A 21,895-nucleotide genomic window follows, 5' to 3' on the forward strand; every position below is an offset into this window, starting at 1 on the left:
CTTCTTCAATTAATTGTTGTGAGAGTTTAATGAGTAGATAAACATGTTTAGAACAGTTCTTGGCATATGGTCAGGGCTCAGTACAGGTTAGCGATCACCAAAATAGTAATTATTATTGTTATTACTGACACCTAAGCTGATATTTAAAATATGAATACAGGTTAATCACTTAAAGTGAGGAGAAAAATGTGATCAAGGAAGAGAAAAAGAGGAAACAAAAAAACACAAAGGAAATGTTAAAATAAAGACCACTCAAACGAGAAAAACAGACTATTTACTCAGAGTTTGCTATATCAAGAGAGTCGGCCACCAATACTTGCATTTGGCAGGTATTCAAATACAGTCAGGACAGAGGAAAAGCTTTAGAGTGGAAAAAAGAGAACCCTTGGGTGTGCCCTGATTAAAGGTTGTTGGCCTTGGGAAGCGTTGGAGCACTAACTAGAAGCAGGGCATCCTTTGTGATTAGTTTGGGGAGCACATTTGGTTTTCTCTGGTTGCTCCTGAATTGGAAGCAGGGAGCAGGCAGTAGAAAATAGAGAAGGTATCAGTTGACCACACTGTGACTATTCTGGGCTGCTTGCTGCAGAGGCTGTGGTTTGACTTTCTGGGTTTCCTTTGTCAGTCAGAGTTTTATTATCAGATATGACCTGGCCAGTGTTTGTCTATTCACTCTCTTTCTGGGAATAAAAAGTTCAGTATAAGGAGAGTGTATCAAAAGAGGAATAAGAATGGTGAGAGATGAGCAAGGTAAGCAGAAGCCAAATTATGCACAATCATGTGTTTTCTCTCTGTCTGGGTAAGTGGGTATTTTTGACACCAGCTCATTTATTTTGCAAACTGGAATGTACTGTGAATCATGCATAACAACTCCATATTTGGAAGACACAGTTCTGTGCTATTTCTCACTTGGTAGCAGAAAAACTCATCCTCCCCCCAAAGATGTCCATTCTCTAATCCATGAAACCGGTGAACATGTTACCTTCCATGGCAAAAGGGACTTGGCAGATGCAATTAAGGTATGAACTTTGAATTGGGAAGAGTTTTCTAGAGTGTCCAGGTGGAAACAATATAACGACATGAGTTTTTAGAAGTGGAAGAGTAAGACAGAACAGTGGGTCAGAGAGACGCAACAATGGAAGAAGAGGAGAACTGGCAGCTTGAGAGAAACTCAACCCACTATTGCTGGCTTTAAAAATGGAAGAAGGGGACCGAACGCGGTGGCTCATGCCTGTAATCCCAGCACTTTGGGAGGCAGAGGCGTGTGGATCATGAGGTCAGGGGTTTGAGACAAGCCTGACCAACATGGTGAAACCCTGTCTCTAAAAAAAATACAAGAATTAGCTGGGTGTAGTGGTGCGTGCCTGTAGTCCCAACTACTCGGGAGGCTGAGGCAGGAAAATCACTTGAACCTGGGAAGTGGAGCTTGCAATGAGCCAAGATTGGGCCACTGCACTCCAGCCTGGGCAACAGAGTGAGGCTCTGTCTCATTTAAAAAAAAAAAAAAGGAAAGGAAAGAAAAGAAAATAGAGGCAGGGGACCATGAGCCAAGGAATGTAGATGGCCTTCGGAAGCTGAGAACAGTCCTTAGCTGATAGCCAGAAAGGTAATAAAGACTTCAGTTCTACAGTCACAAGGAACTGAATTCTGCCAACCTGACTGCACCAAGAGACAGACTGTTCCAAAGATCCCTCAGAAAGAAACAGCCCTACAGGTATCTTGATTTCAGCCTCACAGACACCCATGTCAGACTTCTGACTTAGAGAACTCTAAGGCAATGAATTTGTGTTGCTTTAAGAAGCTAATATGTGATCATTTGTTATAGTAGCAGTAAAAACTAATATACTCATGAAATTTTATAAACTTTCCTTTTTTCTCTCAATGAAAGAGTATTTCACCATCTCACCCCTGTGCCCCTGTAAACCCACATTTCTACATTTGTAAATGAGATATCTAAAGATAATATGATAAAATAATCTGGGTATTGGTATGTGAGAGGGTTTTCATAGACAACCCTTTCCATTGACTTTGAACATGAAAATAATATTGGCTTTCATCTATTGAACTCGTACTATATGTACCAGATGTCATGCATTTTGCCAAATCCAAGCACTAAGCTTTAGAGATGGGTGTTTTTATTCCCGTTTAAAAATGAGAAAACTGAGATTCAGAGAGTCTCAGTGTTGACAAATGGCGTGGCCCACATTTAATCCCAGTCTGTCTCACTATAAAGACTAAGCTGTTCTCACTATGACATCCCACTTCTCATGTTTACTAATGTTCCTGTACCAGAAACATGTGACTCTATTTTACCAGCCTTCATGGTCACCTACTTCAGACCTGATCACAATATCAAATTCCTTTTTCCCCCCTTTGTGGAGAAGTCATTAATGATGGACAATCAATGTAATTCAAACCACATGATAACCGTCCGTTGAAATGAAGATAAGTACATTTTAAGAAATTTTTTTTCTCACACATCAGCACAACAGAGAAACAGAGCATTGCATAATTAATATTCACCATCCCAGAATTAAGCACTTTACTTCTCGATCACACAGTTTATTCAATGTTGTAATGAAACTTTTCCATGAAATGGAGTGGGATTGTTTTTTGGTTTTTGTTTTTGTTTTTGTTTTGTTTTGTTTTGTTTTGTTTTTGAGACAGAATCTCGCTCTGTCTCCCTGGCTGGAGTGCAGTGGCACGATCTCAGCTCACTGCGAACTCTGCCTCCCAGGTTCACGCCATTCTCCTGCCTCAGCCTCCCGAGTAGCTGGGACTATAGGTGCCCGCCACCACGCCCAGCTAATTTTTTGTATTATTAGTAGAGATGGGTTTTCACTGTGTTAGCCAGATGGTCTCCATCTCCTGACCTCGTGATCCACCCGCCTCGGCCTCCCAAAGTGCTAGGATTATAGGCTTGAGCCACTGTGCCCCACCAGAGTGGGATTTTTAAGAGGAGAGCCCCAGACCCAGAAAACTCAGTCAAAGGATCTTGGACAAGTCACTTGGTCTCTCTACACTTCAGTATCCTATCTGTAAAATGGGAATGTTAATACTGCTACCTTAGGAGCATGTGAGTATTGAATGAGAATAAATTTGTCAAAGGGTTACTTAACTTTGTTTTTCAGAATGGTGTAAGTCACTGATAAACAAATTATCTGAATAAATGTGTATTTTTTAAATGATCACCTGTTACCAATCTAGGGATTCTGAAACTTTGAGAGGTCACTTGGATCCCGTTCTGCTTCTGGGTAGTTAGGACAGAATTGATCATTTTAAGGATTAAAACTTCTATAGTTTTCTTTCATAGTCAGTATTATCTTCTCTGTTTTAATTAAGCTCATTTCTGCGTATTTGATCTTAGAAAATACGAAACACATTTGAGGTAGAGGTCTTTTGGATATAAGAAAAACCAACCAACCCAGATGAACTCAAATACAAAGGTGGCATTGGGGGCAATTGGGTAGTAGAGATAGATGCAGCGGACATTATTTTAAATGACAGAAATAGGTCGGAGACTCAATGACAGAAAATAACGGTAAGTGGAAGTCAAAAGAATTGAAGTTGGGAGCTGAGAAAATCTTTGCTTCTCAGGGAAAACTGATCTCTTCCGTCCCAGCTTCTCTCAACACATCTGCTCCATTTCTTTTCTTCTTTCAGAAACAGCTTTCCCTTCTGATTCGAGCAGCAGAGACAAAACCAAAAAATATATACTTAAGAAAGAACCAGTTTTCTTTACACACTCAATCTGTCATGGTCTCAAAATGGCCATCCCACCTGCCAAAGCTACTTCTGTGCCCCAGTGCCAACCACCAACCAACTCAGCCTCTCAGTACCTCAATTCAGAACATCCTTGAGGGAAGAAAATAATGGAGCAAACTGTAGCACAGAGAATTCAACTGGTTTGGCCATATTTTCCATGAGGTCACAGCTCATTATACATCCCAGGGAAAATGTCTTTCCTTTGTCCTGTCAGCTGTGACCTGGAGTCAAGCAAGATTATATAAAACAAAGATATAGGGGAATTCCCTTAGAAGAGGGCATGGCTGGAACTTGCAAAAATGATGTCTCAAATTTAAAAAAAAAAAATTGATCTAGAATCCTCCTTCAACAAAAAAAGTAACATAGAATTCACATTGATCTCATGCTTACCATCATGCATCAAGTTTACACCTTTCTTTGGTTCACACCTTTCTAGATTCACACCATTCCCACCATCAGTTTCTTTTCTTTTCTTTCTCTTTTTTTTTTTTTTTTTTTTTTTTTTTTGGTTTTTTGTTGTTGTTGTTGTTGTTGTTGTTGTTGTTTTAGACAGAATCTCGCTCTGTCACCCAGGCTAGAGTGCAATCTCAACTCACTGCAACTTATGACTTCCTGGTTCAAGCAATTCCCCGCCTCAGCCTCCTGAGTAGCTGGGATTACAGGCACGTGCCACCACACCCAGCTAATTTTTGTATTTTTAGTAGAGACAGGGTTTCACCATGTTGGCCAGGAGGGTCTTGATCTCCTGACCTTGTGATCCCGCACCTCCCATCAATTTCTTTAACTGCTCCTGTGTTCTCTTGCCACACTGTCTGCATTAGTTTTCTATTGCTGCTAAAACAAATTACTACAAACTTAATGGCAGGACCAAGACAAATGCATTATGTTACAGTTCTGGGGACCAGAGGTCCAAAACAGTGCTTATTGGGCTAAAGTCAAGATGTCAGCAAGGTTACATTCCTTTTGGAGACTCTCAGGTGGAATCCATCTTTCTACCTTTTCCAAGAGGTAGAGGACACCTGCATTCCTTCCCTCATGGCTTCTTCTCCCATCTTCATCCTCATCTCTTCTCTTTGACCTCTGCTGTAATCATTATCTCTTTTACCTCTTCTCTCTGACTCTGATCTTTCTACCTCTCTCTTTTAAGGACCCATGTAATTATACTGGGACCACATAGATAGTCCAGGACAATCTCCTCCTCTCAAAATCCTTCCCTTAATCACATCTGTAAAGTTTGTTTTACCATGCAAGCTAATATACTCACAATTCCTAAGAATCAGAGCATGAACACCTTTGGAGGGCCATTTTCAGTCTATTATAGTGCCCAACATAGAATACAAGATTCATGCTTGTTTAGTTAATTTATTTAAACCATTCCTGCTAAGAGCACTCATATTTTAAATCTTAAAGTGAGCACTAAATTCTGCACAAGTATACCCCCTTTTTTTATTTCCAATACTTGGGCTTCCCACTAATCACCTGAAATTTACATTTGTGGCAGATATGAACACGTACTTGAACAGTTGAGAAATACAGGAATATATTATTTCAGTTGCCAACTCAATCTTTTCTTGTTAAACCTTGAAAAACTGACATTTGAAAGAGACAGTCTGTGTAACAATTCCACTTCATAAAAATATTCTTCTAGTTTGGGGACATAGAATTTTACAAGTTTCCAAATGTCCCATAATCAAGCTTTGAAATGGATAGTCAAACACAGAAAGGGGGTTCCTTGGGAAGAACAGTGACAGGGACTTTCTAATTCTTCACATGCTTTTTGAGAAAATATTTAAATGGGAAAAAAGAGATGGCCTTTCCAAGTTAAAACCATTCCAACTGCTTCAACAGATCACTGCACAAGAATGAGCAACTGCTTATTGAAATGCCACCTCCTGGATGCACCTCCAGTGCCCTCTTGTTCAAAGCAAAGCCTGTAATATTAATCAGCTATGGTTTTACCAAAGCTAGGGCCAAACACAAAAAGCTCAGTGCTACGGGCATGTGATCCCCACATGAGATCTGCATGAGCAATTTCTCCACAATATTTGGGTGGTTTCCGTGGCTCCGGTAGCACCACCTCCACTCTCCAGTGGTTTCGGTTTCCTTGCTCTTGGATTGCTGATCTACAGTGTGTACCTCTATGAACTTCTGAGTATCTCAAGTTGGTTTTCAAAGCTTAATATGTTGACATATTGGGACAGGTATATAATCTTGTATCTGAAAATCTTAGGGGCATATGAGTTCAGAATGTGTGAGTTTTAGAAAGGAAACGGAGCATATACCGTATATTAACACTCTCAGTGAATCTGAGTCAGTATCTCTTAATATGCCTGCAGTCAAATAAATAAATATTCTCAAAAACAGAATAAATATTCGCAACAATTCAAGTTAGCTTTTGCTGCCAATTTAATTTTAGAAAGATTAGTAATAAGAGCCTTTTGGATTTTAGAACTTCAGATATGGCATTGTGGACCAATACTACAAGTTGGTGGGTTTTTGGTTTTGGTTGCTGTTGTTTACCATCCAAATGGAAGCTCAGTAAAAACTCCAAACTCCTAGAATGAGTGCAAGGAGTTTTAGTACCATGAGACTTCCACTTTATTTAACCAACAGGGAAACTGTAGCACAGAGAATTCAAGTGGTTTGGCCAGACTGACTGAGCCCTAGACTAGATAGAAGATTTTTTTATGTTAGACAAGTCTAGGTTGAACCTAACTAAATTTGTCATTTTGGCAAATTTATGCCTAACTTTATTTCCCATGTTAGCATTATTCCTTCTGCTTACAGATGCCCCTTACTCATAGGACTGTTATGAACATTAAATCAACAAAAATACGTGCAATGTTTGCATGGTGAGCTCTGTATATTATATGGTCAATGAAAGGCAAACATTACTGCCCTTAGAGTCATTTTCATGATTGTTATTGACCTAATTCAACTGAATTCAGTAATTTTTACTGAATCCCTTCTATGGATGGTACTGGACTAGATTATAAGGGTAACAAGGCAGAATTATCTACCCATTACACTGTAAACAATTCCAGGGATTCTCTAATATGAATGTCATGAGTACTTAGCACAGTCCCTGACACAATAGACATTCAGCACACTTTTATTGAATTGAATTAAACTTAAGGCACCGATAGTCTAACATGGGATTTAGTAACAGTTAACAATGAAGAATATGAGAAATATCTTAAGAGCTTTGCAAAGTGCCATGAGAATAAAAAAAGAGAAAGAGGAGAGAAAGATATTTTTCTGGCTTAGAATAGAGAACTACTTTAAAGAAGAGTGCAATTGTGCTAGACCTGAACAGCAAGACAGGCCTTCAGTAGGTATACTTGAGGTTAAAGAAAGCCCACTCTAGGCAGAAGAAAAAGCTGAAGCAACTTCCTACAAGGTGGAAAACTGCATGGTATGTTTAATAAGTAGTGAGTTACTTATACTTACAGATAAAAGAGTATAGACCTGTACCAATGTGTGTTTGGGATATTACATGATCATACGCATGGGGTAATTTCAGCCTGCAAAGTTTTGGAGGTGTTAAGTCTAAGTCAAATTGAGCCTGGAATGATATATGAAGGAGTATGGACTGCATATTGAGGCTTTAGGTAACTAAATTATTATTATTATTATTATTATTATTATTATTATTGCTATTATTTGAGACCGAGTTCACTCTTATTACCCAGGCTGGAGTGCAATGGTGTGATCTTAGCTCATGGCAACCTCCGCCTTCCAGGTTCAAGTGATTCTCCTGCCTCAGCCTCCCAAGTAGCTGGGATTACAAGCACGTACCACCACACCCAGCTAATTTTGTATTCTTAGTAGAGATGGGGTTTCTCCATGTTGGTCAGGCTGGTCTCGAACTCCCAAGCTCAGGTGATCCACCTGCTGCAGCCTCCCAAAGTGCTGGGATTATAGGCATGAGCCACTGTGCATCTTGCTTCACTTTTAGCAGAAGATGATCAAAACAGTGTGATTTGGGTCGAGCTTTAGGAAAATTGCTATGATGGCATCTTATAGAAAGTAAAGGACAGAGAGAAGGGGAAAACACATAGATCCATCAAGAATATATCAAAAAGTCCTTGTAAGAATGATAAACACCTAAACTAGGGCAGGGGCAAAAAGAGGGATTAGAAGATAAGTTAAAAAGTCATAATTAGAATGGACCATATTCAGCAACCCATTAGATGGAAGAAGAAAACACAAGAATGGATTCCAAGGTTACTTTTGTTTTTTAGACTTTGGAGTATGGTGGTGCCAGAAAGAAGGGAGAATACAGACATTGGATTAGGAAGATTGAAGAGAAGGAGTTCACTTTTAAACTGAACAACAAATTACCTCCCGTTCAACATAAATAAAACTAGTCAGTGATGGCAAGAAAGTAGACATCTCAACAGGAGCAACGGGTCATAGGCCAATGTCTTTAGAATCAGGGAATGAATGGACCTGCTAATCCTGCACTGTCCCTACTTGAGGGAAGCTACTCTAAGGCTGATTCTACCTGGGAGTGCATGAGTTGCAATTCTATTTCATGATGTGAAGATTACCCCACCTTAAATAAAATGAGCTTTTCAAGTGCACAAACCCATCTAGGAATTGTCATCAAGGGTTGTTCTATATACGGGATCACATAAGTTACTCATGAATAATGCCTTTGTATCAATGAAGGTTCTTGGGATGGGAGGTATGGTGAGGCGGGCAGGTGTTCTCTTAAGTCATACAAGTGAGGCCTCTCCTTAAATTGAAGAGGCTCTCCTTAAATTTTATGCCCTAGGCACCTCATTGCTTCACTTAGTCCCAGTCCTATGGACAGTGTAAAATCTTTTCTAAGACAAAGTAGTAATAAAGCATCTTCATTAAGAGACCATATGTTGTAGTGCAAGGGTTGGCAAACTTTTCCTGTAAAGGACCAGATAGCAAATATTTGAGGCTTTGCAGGCCATATGGTCTCTGCCCCAACTACTCAGTTCTGCCATTAAAGTGGAAAAGTAACAGTAGATGATGCATAATGAACAGGCATGACTATGTTTCAATCAAATTTTATTTACAAAAATAGGTGACAGGCCACATTTGGCCTTCAGGTCATTGTTTTCCAACCATGCTTTGTAAAAAGAGCTAGCTAGACCTTAGATTTAAATAACAGATCTACCATTTGCCAAATATGTGGATTTGGACATACACCTCTGTAAAATATGATCACTATGTCTTCCCTACTGGTGGTGAGAATTAAAGAAAATGGGTGAAAAATGCCTCCTAAATAACAGACATTCAATAGAGCTATGAGTAGTCCTTTTACTCACAAGCCATAATAAGAAGAATAGCTAACACTTACTAAATGCTTATGAAATGTTAGCTACTGCATTAAGCACTTTACAAAGATTATTTCATTTAACCTTCCAATAACTCTCTGAATTAGTCACTATTACAGCATTCTTTTCTATTCATGGGGAAACTGAGGCACTGAACGATGCCCAAGAGATGTTTGCCCAGATAGCAAGTGATGTAGCTGGACTTAAGTAAGTGAACTCCAGGGGCCTTGATGCTAATCCCTGTGCTAGTTAATTAGCTCCACTAATTCAGCCCTAATTGAGGTGCTTAGAATCATCTCAAGTTCTTAAGGACTTCTCATAACTCATCACAGGGTTACACAACTGAAAATAGTTTAATACAAATTTTTAAAATTTACCTTCAGATTAACACTCATGTTATATAATAAAACACTTATTCTAACCTCCCTCCCACTCACCACCTCCAGGAAAGATCTCAACAGTCAAAGGAAACCAAAATATTACTGTGAAAACTAATGCAAACCCATTTCAAAAAATTCATCCCATAATCACTCTAAAAACTTGCAATTTCAAAGCTACATTGCAGAATAGCATACTGGATTAATTATGCCAGACTGCAGCAATAACCTTGAATTAAAGCTGCAACCTTCTATTTTTAAGAAACACTTGCCTTTCTGGTTGATGAAACCTGTCGTCCCATCAGGTAACAGACGTGACCAGGAAAGAGAGAAGCGGTAATGAGTCAATCCAAGCTGTTTGATACATTTCAAATCTTCCTCCCACAGAGTGTAGCTGCCACAAGCTACATCGCCAGTCTGGTTCTTGAAAACTCTCTCTCCTCCCTGATGAGTAAATGTGTCCCAGACACAAGGGCCTTTTCCATCTGCATCCCAGCCTCCTGAGAAAAAGAAGAAAATGAAACAGTTACACTCTTGACATCAAGAGGCATATGTGGAATGTAAATATTTGTCGCCAAAAGAACATACCTCATTAACTCAATGTACCATATTTACAACTTTAAAATATGCCTTTAAAATAACATGCATGACCAGATTATGTGTTTAGCTGTCCTTGATCCCTGAAGCTGACTGGTGGCAAATGAAAAATTATTGCATAGCGCCGCTGCATAGCAGGCTTTCATGGTTCATTATCTGAAGATCTCCCAGCTGGTAAACAGAGGCAGGCCCCAGCTTATAAATATCTGAGTTGAAACATCTCCTCCTTGCAAACATTCCCCCCGGCCATGACTGACACGCCTTGTCCTTATACATGACAGGATCTTGAGACTTTATGTATGGCCCTTGATATTTAAACCCTGTTCTCCTATTCTCTGACAATGGAGGCTGTGATGGTCCAGTCCATCTCTGGAGGGGAGGGAGCCCTGGTTTCCACCACTGTTGATATGATATTGCTATCTGAAATTCATTCATTCATATCACCCTTGATTCAGCAAACGCTGTGTGTCAGGCAGGATACCAAGTCCAGGGAATACCAGAGTGAACTATGTTGTGTCTCCTGTTTGGGGAACTTACATAACAGCCAATGTAAAGGCCCCTTATTTTTTAGAAACCAGGGAAGGGCATTTATCCAAGTGTGGGCTGGAGTCAGAGGAGGTCTCCTTCTGCTCAATTTTCCGGTAACCCTAACACTGATCTAAAATCTAAAGTCCATTAATTTAATAAAAAGAACATATCCAGTATGTTTATCATGTTTTATGTATTTAAAACTATGTATAACAATCCATGTATGTTCTGAGCATATACATGTGAGGTAGAAGTATCACATGCCTGGGAACGATCCATTCAGATGAGTGATCACCTTTGAGGAAAAGAGAAGGAAGTGGAACCCGAGAGGGGTCTACAGGGCCCCCAAATGTATCTCTTATGTTTCATTCATTTAAAAAGGTAGAAGGTATATGATGGGCTGTTTATTACATTTTTCTCAATCCCTTTTTATAAGCCTAATGTATAATATCACAATCCCTTTTTATAAGCCTAATGTATAATATCTTATAATTATTATGCAAGAAAAGAGGTCACAGCTAGAGTAAAGTAGATGAAAACAATTGCAGGAAGGTCCTCCACATCCTCATTGAGCATCTACATACTCATATTTTGTGCACAGATCTAAAAGGATTAGGTATAGTCTCCAGTTCCAACCTCAGGACAGCAGGAGTGATAAGAAATCATGGACGGCCCCATGAGGATATAGAAGAGGCTGCCAAAAGAAGGAGCTCTGACAAAAGCAAAAGTGATCATTGATATCAAAGTTGAATACTAAATACCTATACAAAAAGAAAAAGCTATGAATATTCAAAAGTATTTTACTTTGGAGCCATGTAATTATAGAAGCAAATAGTTTTACACATTCCAGTGACTCTCAAGTTATGTCTACATAGGGGGTTTAGAAGGAATGGAGATAAAAGAAGAGTGGTATTCATAGAATGAAATAGGAACAAATGCAAAACTAAAATTTTTGAAGTATGATGCTCATAGTTTTGGATTATTCATTTAATAAATGAAAAAGCTTAATGTCAGCTTAAGCAGTGGTGTATTGGTATATATATAACTCACTATCTGTTAAAAAATAAGCATAGACCTATATGTATATATGTTTATTATCAATTTTGTTGATATAAAGCATGCATAATACACAATTTACAAATAATAAACTATGCAATCCTCTTTTCTATGAGCTCCATATAACCAACTGATTCTCATAGAATGCCCTTTTAGATTTTTGGCAAAGTCACATTGGTAGCTGTGTTAGCCTGTTCTCACACTGCTATAAAGATACTACCCGAGACTGGGTAATTTATAAACAAAGGAAGTTTAATTCACTCACAGCTCTGCATGGCTGGGGAGGCCTCAGGAAATTTACAATCATGGGGGAAGAAGAAGCAGGTACTTTCTTCACAAGGTGACAAAATAAAGAGAAGTAGTGAAGGAGGAGTGCTTCCTTTCAAACACTTATAAATCCATCAGATTTCATGAGAACTCATTCACTATCATGAGAACAATGGGGGAACCACCCCCATGATCCAATCACCTCCCTTCCTTGATGTGCGGGGATTACAGACCCCTCCCTCAACAAATGGGGATTACAATTCAAGATGAGATTTGGGGGCACACAGAGCCAAACCATATCAGTAGCCAACCTACAGTTGTAATTGGACAAATGTGTGTAGTTATCATATGACTTTTGGTTAATAGTTTTGCTTATATTCACAGGCAGAAGGCAAAGAACACAAAAGATGTACCAAAACTTCACTTTTAACCAGTGACATGAGCTACTTCTCTGCTGAATCAGGTAACAGTTTTCAAACACTGGAAGCTCTCCTCAACTTTTGGTGCTACTCACAACGCCACAGTCACAAACATAACTTACTTTTAAGTTGAATCTGTATTATTAACATGTTTCCTATCACTTTTTAAGGTCTAGACAACTAACAAAACAATAAATCAAATAATGACTTCTAGTACCAGCCAATTTCTGCAACCATGATATCACTGAAGGCAGAGCTGGGAAAAGATGGGCAGTAGCAGCACACCATATTACAGTGTTTCTCCTATGCAGATACAAGAGATCTAAATTACCTCAAGACCATAGAAAACAGTGAAATTTGGTAATTAGTTAAGTAATGATTTTAAGTGTTTGCTAAGTTTGTTTTTGATATACATTATTTACCTATAAGCTTATATGAATAATTTTTAATAAAGTCCTTGTTAAAGAATCAGCTCACACAAACTCAAAAAGCTCTCATGAGCCAGCACAAGCCAGCTTCACTACATCACTTACAAGTAACTTGAATAAGATCACACCATTAGTAAGTAACAGTGCTAAGATTTGTATTCAGATCTTAGAAGTCTAAGATTCTGCCATTGGCCCATGCTGCTCTTAGTAATAATTACACAGAGTGATGAAGAAAAAGTCAACTGAGGCCGGACGCGGTGGCTCAGGCCTGTAATCCCAGCACTTTGGGAGGCCGAGACAGGCGGATCACGAGGTCAGGAGATCAAGACCATACTGGCTAACACGGTAAAACCCCATCTCTACTAAAAAAAATACAAAAATCTAGCTGGGCGAGGTGGCGGGCGCCTGTAGTCCCAGCTACTCGGGAGGCCGAGGCAGGAGAATGGCGTAAACCTGGGAGGCAGAGCTTGCAGTGAGCTGAGATCTGGCCACTTCACTCCAGCCTGGGCGACAGAGCAAGACTCCGTCTCAAATAAATAAATAAATAAATAAATAAATAAAAAGTCAACTGATGACCAAACTCCTTCATTTGTCAAGACTAAGAAGTGCAAAACATAATTTATACATTTTGGAAAGTAGTACAACTAACATAACTGAAACAAGGTTTGACAGTTTTAACAGGTCAATGTCACTTAGCAGGAACATGTACTGAGGTGGAGTCGCTCATTCTCCACATGTACTAGCTAGACAAAGCAGAACTAAACAACATTGTTTCTACAAAAAACTAAACTTCAAATTGATAACTAACAATTATAACTGAAATTGGATAAAAATCATATAAAGACCAGTATTTGTTATTATTTTTAATGTAAGTCTTACTATATGAATGATATTAATAACTCATTTGTCCATTAGAAATGTTCTCCCATTGCAATTATGCCCACATTCTAAAAGCATGGTGTACTTTATGATGACTACTGTTTCCAGGTGGACTGCATACTCAGAGTCATCCTCCAAGCAATTATGATTGTTGGATTACATGTAGGAAATACATTTTTAAATGCATTGTTAATCTAGCAGAGGTTAGGTGTTCCAAAAACAAAGAGGGAGGGGTAATTCAGAGGCATAAGTGAGTAGTGATGCAGGCTTTTATACTGGGAGTGTCTGCCAAGTTCAGACCTTCTTAGCTTTTATTTTAATGGCTTGTGGAAAAAGGGAGAAAGGAGACAAAGTCTAAGATGCACCAAAGATGAAAAGTATTAATAGAGATGGTCACAAAAAGCTGGTATGCAAGGACTTCATACCCTGCACAAGAACTAGAGACAAACCCGACCTGCAGAAAGAAAGAACAAAAAAATTAGCTTAATTCAAACTTGGGTGGAGAGGGGAAATTACTCCTCAGTATTTGTAACCACAATTCAGCCATCAAACCATTAAGTGTGAGAATGGGAAAAAGATGTTTTTCAGATATATGAGGTCTCAAAAATTTTCCTCTCTTTGGATAGTACTGGAGGATAAATTTTACTAAAACAATGATATAATCAAGGAAAATAAAGATCTAGGATCCAGGAGAAAAAGAAATTTAGGAGAAGAAATTGACAAAGAAAATCACTGAGTGATATTTTATTACTCTGTTCTCATGCTGCTAATAAAGATATACCTGAGACTGGGTGACATATAAAGGAAAGAGGTTAAATTGACTCACAACACCTCAGGGCTGGAGAGGCTTCAGTAAATTCACAATCATGGCAGAAGGGGAAGAAAACATGCCCTTCTTCACATGACAGCATCAAGGAGAAGTGCAGAGTGAATTCAGGCAGATGAGCTCACTCATTATCATGAGGACAGCATGGAGGTAACTGCCCCTGTGTTTCAATTACCTCCCACCAGGTCCCTTCCATGACATGTAGGGACTATGGGAACTAGAGTTCAAGATATTAGATATGGACTAAATTGTGGCCCCTCAAAATTTATGTATTAAAGCTTTAACCCCCAATGTGACTGGATTTGGAGATAGGGTCTTGAAGGAGGTAATGATGGTTAAATGAGGTTATAAGGGTGAGGGTCTAATCCAAATGTCTAGTGTCCTTATAAAAAGAGAGAGATCAGGAATGTGTGAACACAGACAAAAGATATTTTGTTTTGGCAGTCCTGCAAACTCATGCAGGAGTATAAAGGCAAAGGGAAACTTCCAGGATGATAGCTATGCAACAGACACAGGGAGTACCCAGTCTGAGCAGGTGACAGGCTGTGACAGCTACTTCCTCAAGAAGATGATACAAATAGAGTATCTAGTATGTTGTATTAGTCTGGGTTCTCCAGAAAAGCAAAACCAATAAGGTATAGATGTATTTTTACTATAGTAATTGGCTCACTCAATTTTGGAAACCAAGAAGTGCCACAGTCTTCTATCTGCATTCTGGAGAACCAGAAAAGCTGGTGGTATAACTGAATCTAAGTCTGAAAGGACAAGAATCAGGAGTGCCAAAGTATGAGGGCAAGAAATAAGTGTCCAGCTCAGAGCAAATTTTCCCTTCCTTGCCTTTTGTTCTATTCAAACCAACTGATTAGGTGATGTCCACCCACACTGATGAGAGTGATCTTCTCTCCTCAGTCTACAAATTCCAGTGCTAATCTATTTCAGAAACACCCTCACAGACACACTTAGAAATAGTATTTTACCTGCTCTGTGGGCATCTCATAGCTCAGTAAAGTTGACACATAAAATTAACCATTATGTAAGTTTTATTTTAAAAAATGAATTATCATGGGACTTTCAACAGTCATAAAAGTAGAATAGCATGAACCCCACGTACTTGTCACTCATCTGCAGCAGTTTTCAACACTTTGCCAATCTTTTTTGTCTGAATCCACCAAAGCTTCCTCATTCAATCTGTAATCATTTTAATGTGCATCTTGAACTAACAAAAATATTGCTCTAATTGTGGTAAAATACACAACATCAAATTTACCATCTTAACCATATTTTTTCTTTTCTTTTTTTTTTTTTTTTTTTGAGACGGAGTCTGGCTGTGTCGCCCAGGCTGGAGTGCAGTGGCCGGATCTCAGCTCACTGCAAGCTCCGCCTCCTGCATCTTAACCATTTTTAAGTGTATAGTTCTGTGACATGAAATATATTCATATTTTTTAGCAACCATCAACACTATCGTTTCTGCAGAGTTTTTTAAATATTCAAAACTAAAACACTGCAAAAATTAAACAATTACTCAACATTCCTTCCTCCTCCAAGCCCCTAGTAACCACCATTCTACTTTCTGGTTTTGACTACTCTAGCTACCTCAAAAAGTGAAATTACCCAGTATTTGTCTTTTTGTAATTGATTTATTTTGCACAGCATGATGTCCTCAAGTTTCATTCATGCTGTAGCACGGGTCAGAATTTTCTTCCTTTTTAAGGCTTAGTGAAACTTCATCATACGTATGTACCACATTTCGTTGATCCACCATTTGTCAACAGACACTGGGTTATTTCCAATTTATTCTGAATAATGCTACTATGTACATAATATGCAAATATCTCTTCAAGACTCTGCTTTCAGACCTATTAGGTATATACCCAGATGCGGAATGGCTAAATCATTTGGTAATCCTCTTTTTAATTTTTTGAAGACCCACCATACTGTTTTCCATAGCATCTCCACCATTTTACATTCCCACCAACAGGGCGCAAGATGTCCTATTTTTCCACACTCTAGCTGACGCTTGAAATTTTTTGGTTTTTTTCTTAATAATGGCCATCATATTATGTATGAAGCAATCTCTCATTGTGGTCTTGATTTGCATTTCCCTAATGATTAGTAGTGATAAGCACATGAAAGATTCCTTACGTCACTAATCACTAGGGCTATCTAGTATGTTAGAATGAGAGAAAATGTATAGAAATAAAAAATATTAGATTTAATTAGCAATAAACACACAGAAAAAAATTAAAACATAGAAGACAAGTATTAACTTTGTGTGAAAATGTTGTTCTGGAAAATTAAAATAATAACAGTATACTATGTGGTTCAGGTGTAAATAAGTTTCAGTGGTTACAATGAGGTAAACCCTGACCACTAATCTAAATACAATTAAAATCTGATTATTTGGGGAGGCTTATGGTATTGGAATCCTTCACAGAGTAGTGAAGGAGGAAGATAGAAGGAAAAGAGACTAACAAAGAGATAAATGCTCGTCTTTCACAATCAGAAGTTAACTGATTATGCCTACAGTAGAAAACATCAAGAACTAGTAATACTAGCATGTTAATTTAAAATACAGAAGTCAATGGTAAAAGGATGATTGAAAGAGTTAAAAGAGTTTCCCTCTAGAGAAGGGGACATGAAAGTGGCAAGACATTGATGGTTTCAGAAACAATCTTGTTTTGATTCTTTAAGTCATTTTATTATATTAAATTTAGCATGAAAATAAATTAAGAAAATGTATTATTTAAACATTAGAAAAGACAGAATAGTAAAAAAATAGTAAATTTGTAGATAATCTAAACAAACTATTAACATATAAAGCAATAATAAAATTTCTATTTTGTGAGAATTAAAAAGAGTTTAACAAGTAGATAAAACTAAAATGCTATAGCACAAAAGAAAAACCCTAGAAATCAAATGGTAAGCTGGAATGAGCAGAAAGGAAAGATCAGGAAGCTGAGATTGACAAAGTAAATTACTGTAATAAATGTGATGGATATTTGGAGAAGCAAAGAAGAAAATGGAAGAAGAAAAAAGGTCCTTTGTGCATATTGTATTTCATCAGCTTATTTCAAACATATATAAAAATAAATAAAACAAAGTAAATGGCTCTAAAAAAAAAAAAAAAGAAATCAAATGGTAAAATATCAGAGTTAAAGCGTTCTCAGGCATTTATATTGTTAAGAAGAGGAAAAAAGATATTGATTAACATTTCACTTTGTTACATTTTGTATTTAGGTCAAAATTTATAGTAAAGCACTCTTAGAAATGAAACTTGTAGTTTTTAAAGAAGAGCCAAACACATCTATAGCAAGTTCTGTGCCAGGCCCCATCCTAGCAGGTTATATATATTAACTCCTCACAACAACATTATAAAGTAACTGTCATCCTTATCTCCATTTTTAGAAAAAGAAACAGAAATAGGTTAAGTAACTTGCCCAGATTAGTAAATGCTGAAGCTGAGACTCTAACTGAGACAGTTGGATCTCAGAGCTCATACTCCTAACCATCATGATAGTTGGGGAAAACTAAATACATCAAAAAAGAGCAAGAAAATAAAAAAATAAAAAAAACATAGTTAGCAAAAGAAAAAGCATAAAGTCAGATGGTAGGACACAATAAAAGTGATCCGTTCTAACAATGTAAGTCAATGAAGTAAACTCGGTGAAAAAACATTGTCAGACTAAATTACTTTTTCAGCTATTAGTGCTTTATTTGCTTTAGTACCATATGTAATTTTTTTATTTTTGTTTTTGTTTATTTCTTCTAAAAAAAGAAAAAATGTGATACATGTGCAGAACATGCAAGTTTGTTACATGGGTATACGTGTGCCATGGTGGTTTGCTACACCTACTGACCTGTCCTCTAAGTTCCCTCCCCTCACTCCCCAGCCCCCAACAGGCCCTGGCGTGTGCTGTTCCCCTTTCTGTGTCCATGTGTTCTCATTGTTCAGCTCCCACTTATGAGTGAGAACATGTGGTGTTAGCTAAATTTTTAAAATCCAATGATATGCTATTTACTATACTCACACTTTTAAAACATGGAGATATAGGAAAATTGAAAATCAAAATATGATACTCTGCCCCTCCCCCAAATAAAACAGCATTAAAAAATAGACTTAAAAAGCATTACTAGAGAGAACACGGGTCACTACATAATTATAAAACTATTTTAAATGTACATGCACCTAAGAATATGGCTTCAAAATATATGAAGCAAAAATTGACACAACTAAAAAAAGTTGTCAAAGCCACCTCCAAAATGGGAAGATTTAACTAACCCCTTTCTCAGCCACCGAAAAGCAAGAGTCAGACATTAACAGATTTGATCTAATCGATATACATAACATTGCAAAATAACAAACGCTATAATTGAAGAATACATACTCTTCAAGCAAACAAAAAACACTATAAAAGTTGCGCACAAATTGTTTCATAAATAAACTCTTTGTAAATTTCAAGTTGGGGGGAAATACAGATAAAGATTTCTGACCAATTAAGTTAGAATTCAATAAATAAAGATAATTAGGAAACCCCAAAAGTTCAGAAATATGAAAATGCACATATGAAGAACTTAAGGGAAAAAGGAGTAAATAATAGTAGTCACCAAAGAATAAAAATAAAAACTAAATAACACAAAATATTGAAACATTGTGTCATCTGGTTTAAGTGGTACTTAAATAGAAACCCTTAAAAAACAGAAAGCATTAATGTACGTATTAGAAAAGAAGCAAACCTCAAAGTTATTGAGCTGATCACATAAAAGAGGAGGAGGAAGAGGAAAAATAAAAGAAGGAAGAGAAAGATGGTACAGAAAACAGAAGGAGAAACTGAGAAACAGAAAGAAAAAAACTAAGGTAAAATTAGAAATAATAAGATAGAAAAAAAAAACCCAGGATAGAGATTAACAGAAGCAAAACATGATTTTTTAAAAAAGTCTAAGAAAATAGTCAGCTGGGCGCGGTGGCTCAAGCCTGTAATCCCAGCACTTTGGGAGGCCGAGACAGGCGGATCACGAGGTCAGGAGACCGAGACCATCCTGGTTAACATGGTGAAACCCCGTCTCTACTAAGAAAATACGAAAAACTAACCGGGCGCGGTGGCGGGCTCCTGTAGTCCCAGCTACTTGGGAGGCTGAGGCAGGAGAATGGTGTGAACCCGGGAGCCGGAGCTTGCAGTGAGCTGAGATCCGGCCACTGCACTCCAGCCTGGGTGACAGAGCGAGACTCTGTCTCAAAAAAAAAAAAAAAAAAAAAAGAAAAGAAAATAGAAAGTCCTCTGAGGTGTGTATTTTTTAAAATGAGGAGGTAAAAATAAATGTTAGAAATGCAAAGGGGAACGTAGCTAAAGCTGCAGAGATTAATCTGACAGCATCTGTATGTTATTTTTAAAAAGTCAGGCCTGGCACGGTGGCTCACACCTGCAATCCCAGCACTTTGGGAGACAGAGGCAGGTGGATCATGAGATCAGGAGATCGAGACCATCCTGGCTAACATGGTGAAACCCCGTCTCTACTAAAAATACAAAAAAAAAAAATTGGCCGGGCGTGGTGGTGGGCGCCTGTAGTCCCAGCAACTCGGGGGGGCTGAGGCAGGAGAATGGCGTGAACCCGGGAGGCGGAGCTTGCAGTGAGCCGGGATCGCCCCACTGCACTCCAGCGTGGGTGACTGAGGAAGACTCCATCTCAAAAAAAGAAAAAAAAAAAACTTTATAAAATACATTTGAAAACTTAGACAGAAATGACAAATTCTAGAAAATTATAACATCAAAATTGGCTCAAATAGAAATGAAATACTCGAAATTTTGGACAATTTAAGAAATTAAATCAGTAGTTACTAATTATTGGTAGTAAAATCTTCCACAAAGAAAATGCCAGACCAGTTGGTTTTACAACCAAGTCCAACAATCATTTTAAAAATGAAGCAAACAACAATTCTACTCTTGTGCAAATTCTCACAGAAAATGAAAAAGAAAAAATTATTTTCTTCATTTTATGTGACTAGTATAATCTTGATACCAAACCAGAAAATGGTACTACAATAAAGGAAAAATTATAAGCCAGTCTCACTCATGAACACAGTTGCAAACATGCTAAACAAAATAATGGGTTGCCAAATTGAGCAGGTATAAAAAAGAATGTTTTACAAATCTGAGTTATAGCCTAGGTATGCAAGACTAGTTTATCATTAGAAAGTTCATTAATGTAATTAAACACTGATTAATGGATAGAAACCCATGTGGTCATCTCAATACATACAAATGTTAAAATCATACATGTATACATGAATAAAAGTGTTAGTAAATTGGAAATAAAAAGCAATCTCCCTATTATAGGAACTAATAGTTACCAAAAAAACCTACATGCTAAAAAACATTCTTTTTAAGATCAAGAAAAAGTCAAGGATGTCTGCTCTAATCAATTCTCTTCAACATTGCATAAGGTTTGTTAATTAGAGGTACACTGAAATAAAACTAACCAAATAATATAAGCCCTAGAGAGGAAAAAAAAACCAAAAAACAAAAAAAAATCACTTGTTAACTGAAAGATTACCTATGCAAAATCTCCAAAAAAAGTAAGGATGAATTATAAGAATAAGAGTTTACATCAATGACAGACTGGATAAAGAAAATATGGTACATGCACACCATGGAATACTATGCAGCCATAAAAAGAAAAGAGATTTTGTCTTTTACAGGAACATGGATGGAACTGGAAGGCATTATCCTCAGCAAACTAACATAGGAACAGAAAACCAATGCCACATGTTCTCACTGATAAGTGGGAGCAGAACAATGTGAACATATAGACACAGGGAGGGAAACAACACACACAGGGACCTGTCTGGGGCAGGGGATATGAGGGGAGGAAGAGCCATCAGGAAAAATAGCTAATGCATGTGGGACTTCATACCTATATGACGGATTGTTAGGTGCAGCAAAACACCATGGCACATGTTTACCTAGGTAGCAAACCTGCACATCCTGCACATGTACCCCATAACTTAAAGTAAAATAAATTAAAATAGAATAAAATTTATAGAGTTTAGCTCAGTAAACTTGCTTGATAAAAAATTAATAAAGGATAATGCTCTCTATACACAGTAACAGTTATAAAATATAACATTTCTATAAATAGCAGCAAAAATACCGAAATGTATATATAATAAATAAAGTATAAGCATGTTGTCTAGAAAATTATAAAATTTTATTGAAAGATAAGAAATGAAGTAAAATTTTCTTTGAAGAATATCTAAATACATGAAGGAATACCATGTTTATGAATACAAAGATTCAATGTCATCCAGATTCTGAATCTCCTAATAGTGATCTATAAATTCTATGCAATTCCAACCCATCCTAACAGTTTTCCTAAGGAACTTAGTAAGTTGATTTTAAAATTTGTATGAAATATAAATGGGCCAAGAGTATTTAAAATATCTGAA

At 37.5% G+C, this 21,895-nt stretch overlaps 1 protein-coding gene across 2 annotated transcripts in view; it reads right to left on the reverse strand.

Moving 5' to 3' along the window:
* LOC104673241 (cytosolic beta-glucosidase) overlaps nucleotides 1–21,895 on the reverse strand; it is a 123,867-nt gene that overhangs the window by 69,438 nt on the left and 32,534 nt on the right. For both annotated transcript variants that reach the window (XM_010377216.2, XM_010377215.2), the window contains exon 2: nucleotides 9,727–9,954. In XM_010377216.2, the coding sequence (XP_010375518.1) occupies nucleotides 9,727–9,954 (228 nt within the window). The remainder of the gene's footprint in view (nucleotides 1–9,726; nucleotides 9,955–21,895) is intronic.

Source organism: Rhinopithecus roxellana, chromosome 2 (genome assembly GCF_007565055.1).
Source record: "Rhinopithecus roxellana isolate Shanxi Qingling chromosome 2, ASM756505v1, whole genome shotgun sequence".
Taxonomy (NCBI): Eukaryota; Metazoa; Chordata; class Mammalia; order Primates; family Cercopithecidae; genus Rhinopithecus; species Rhinopithecus roxellana.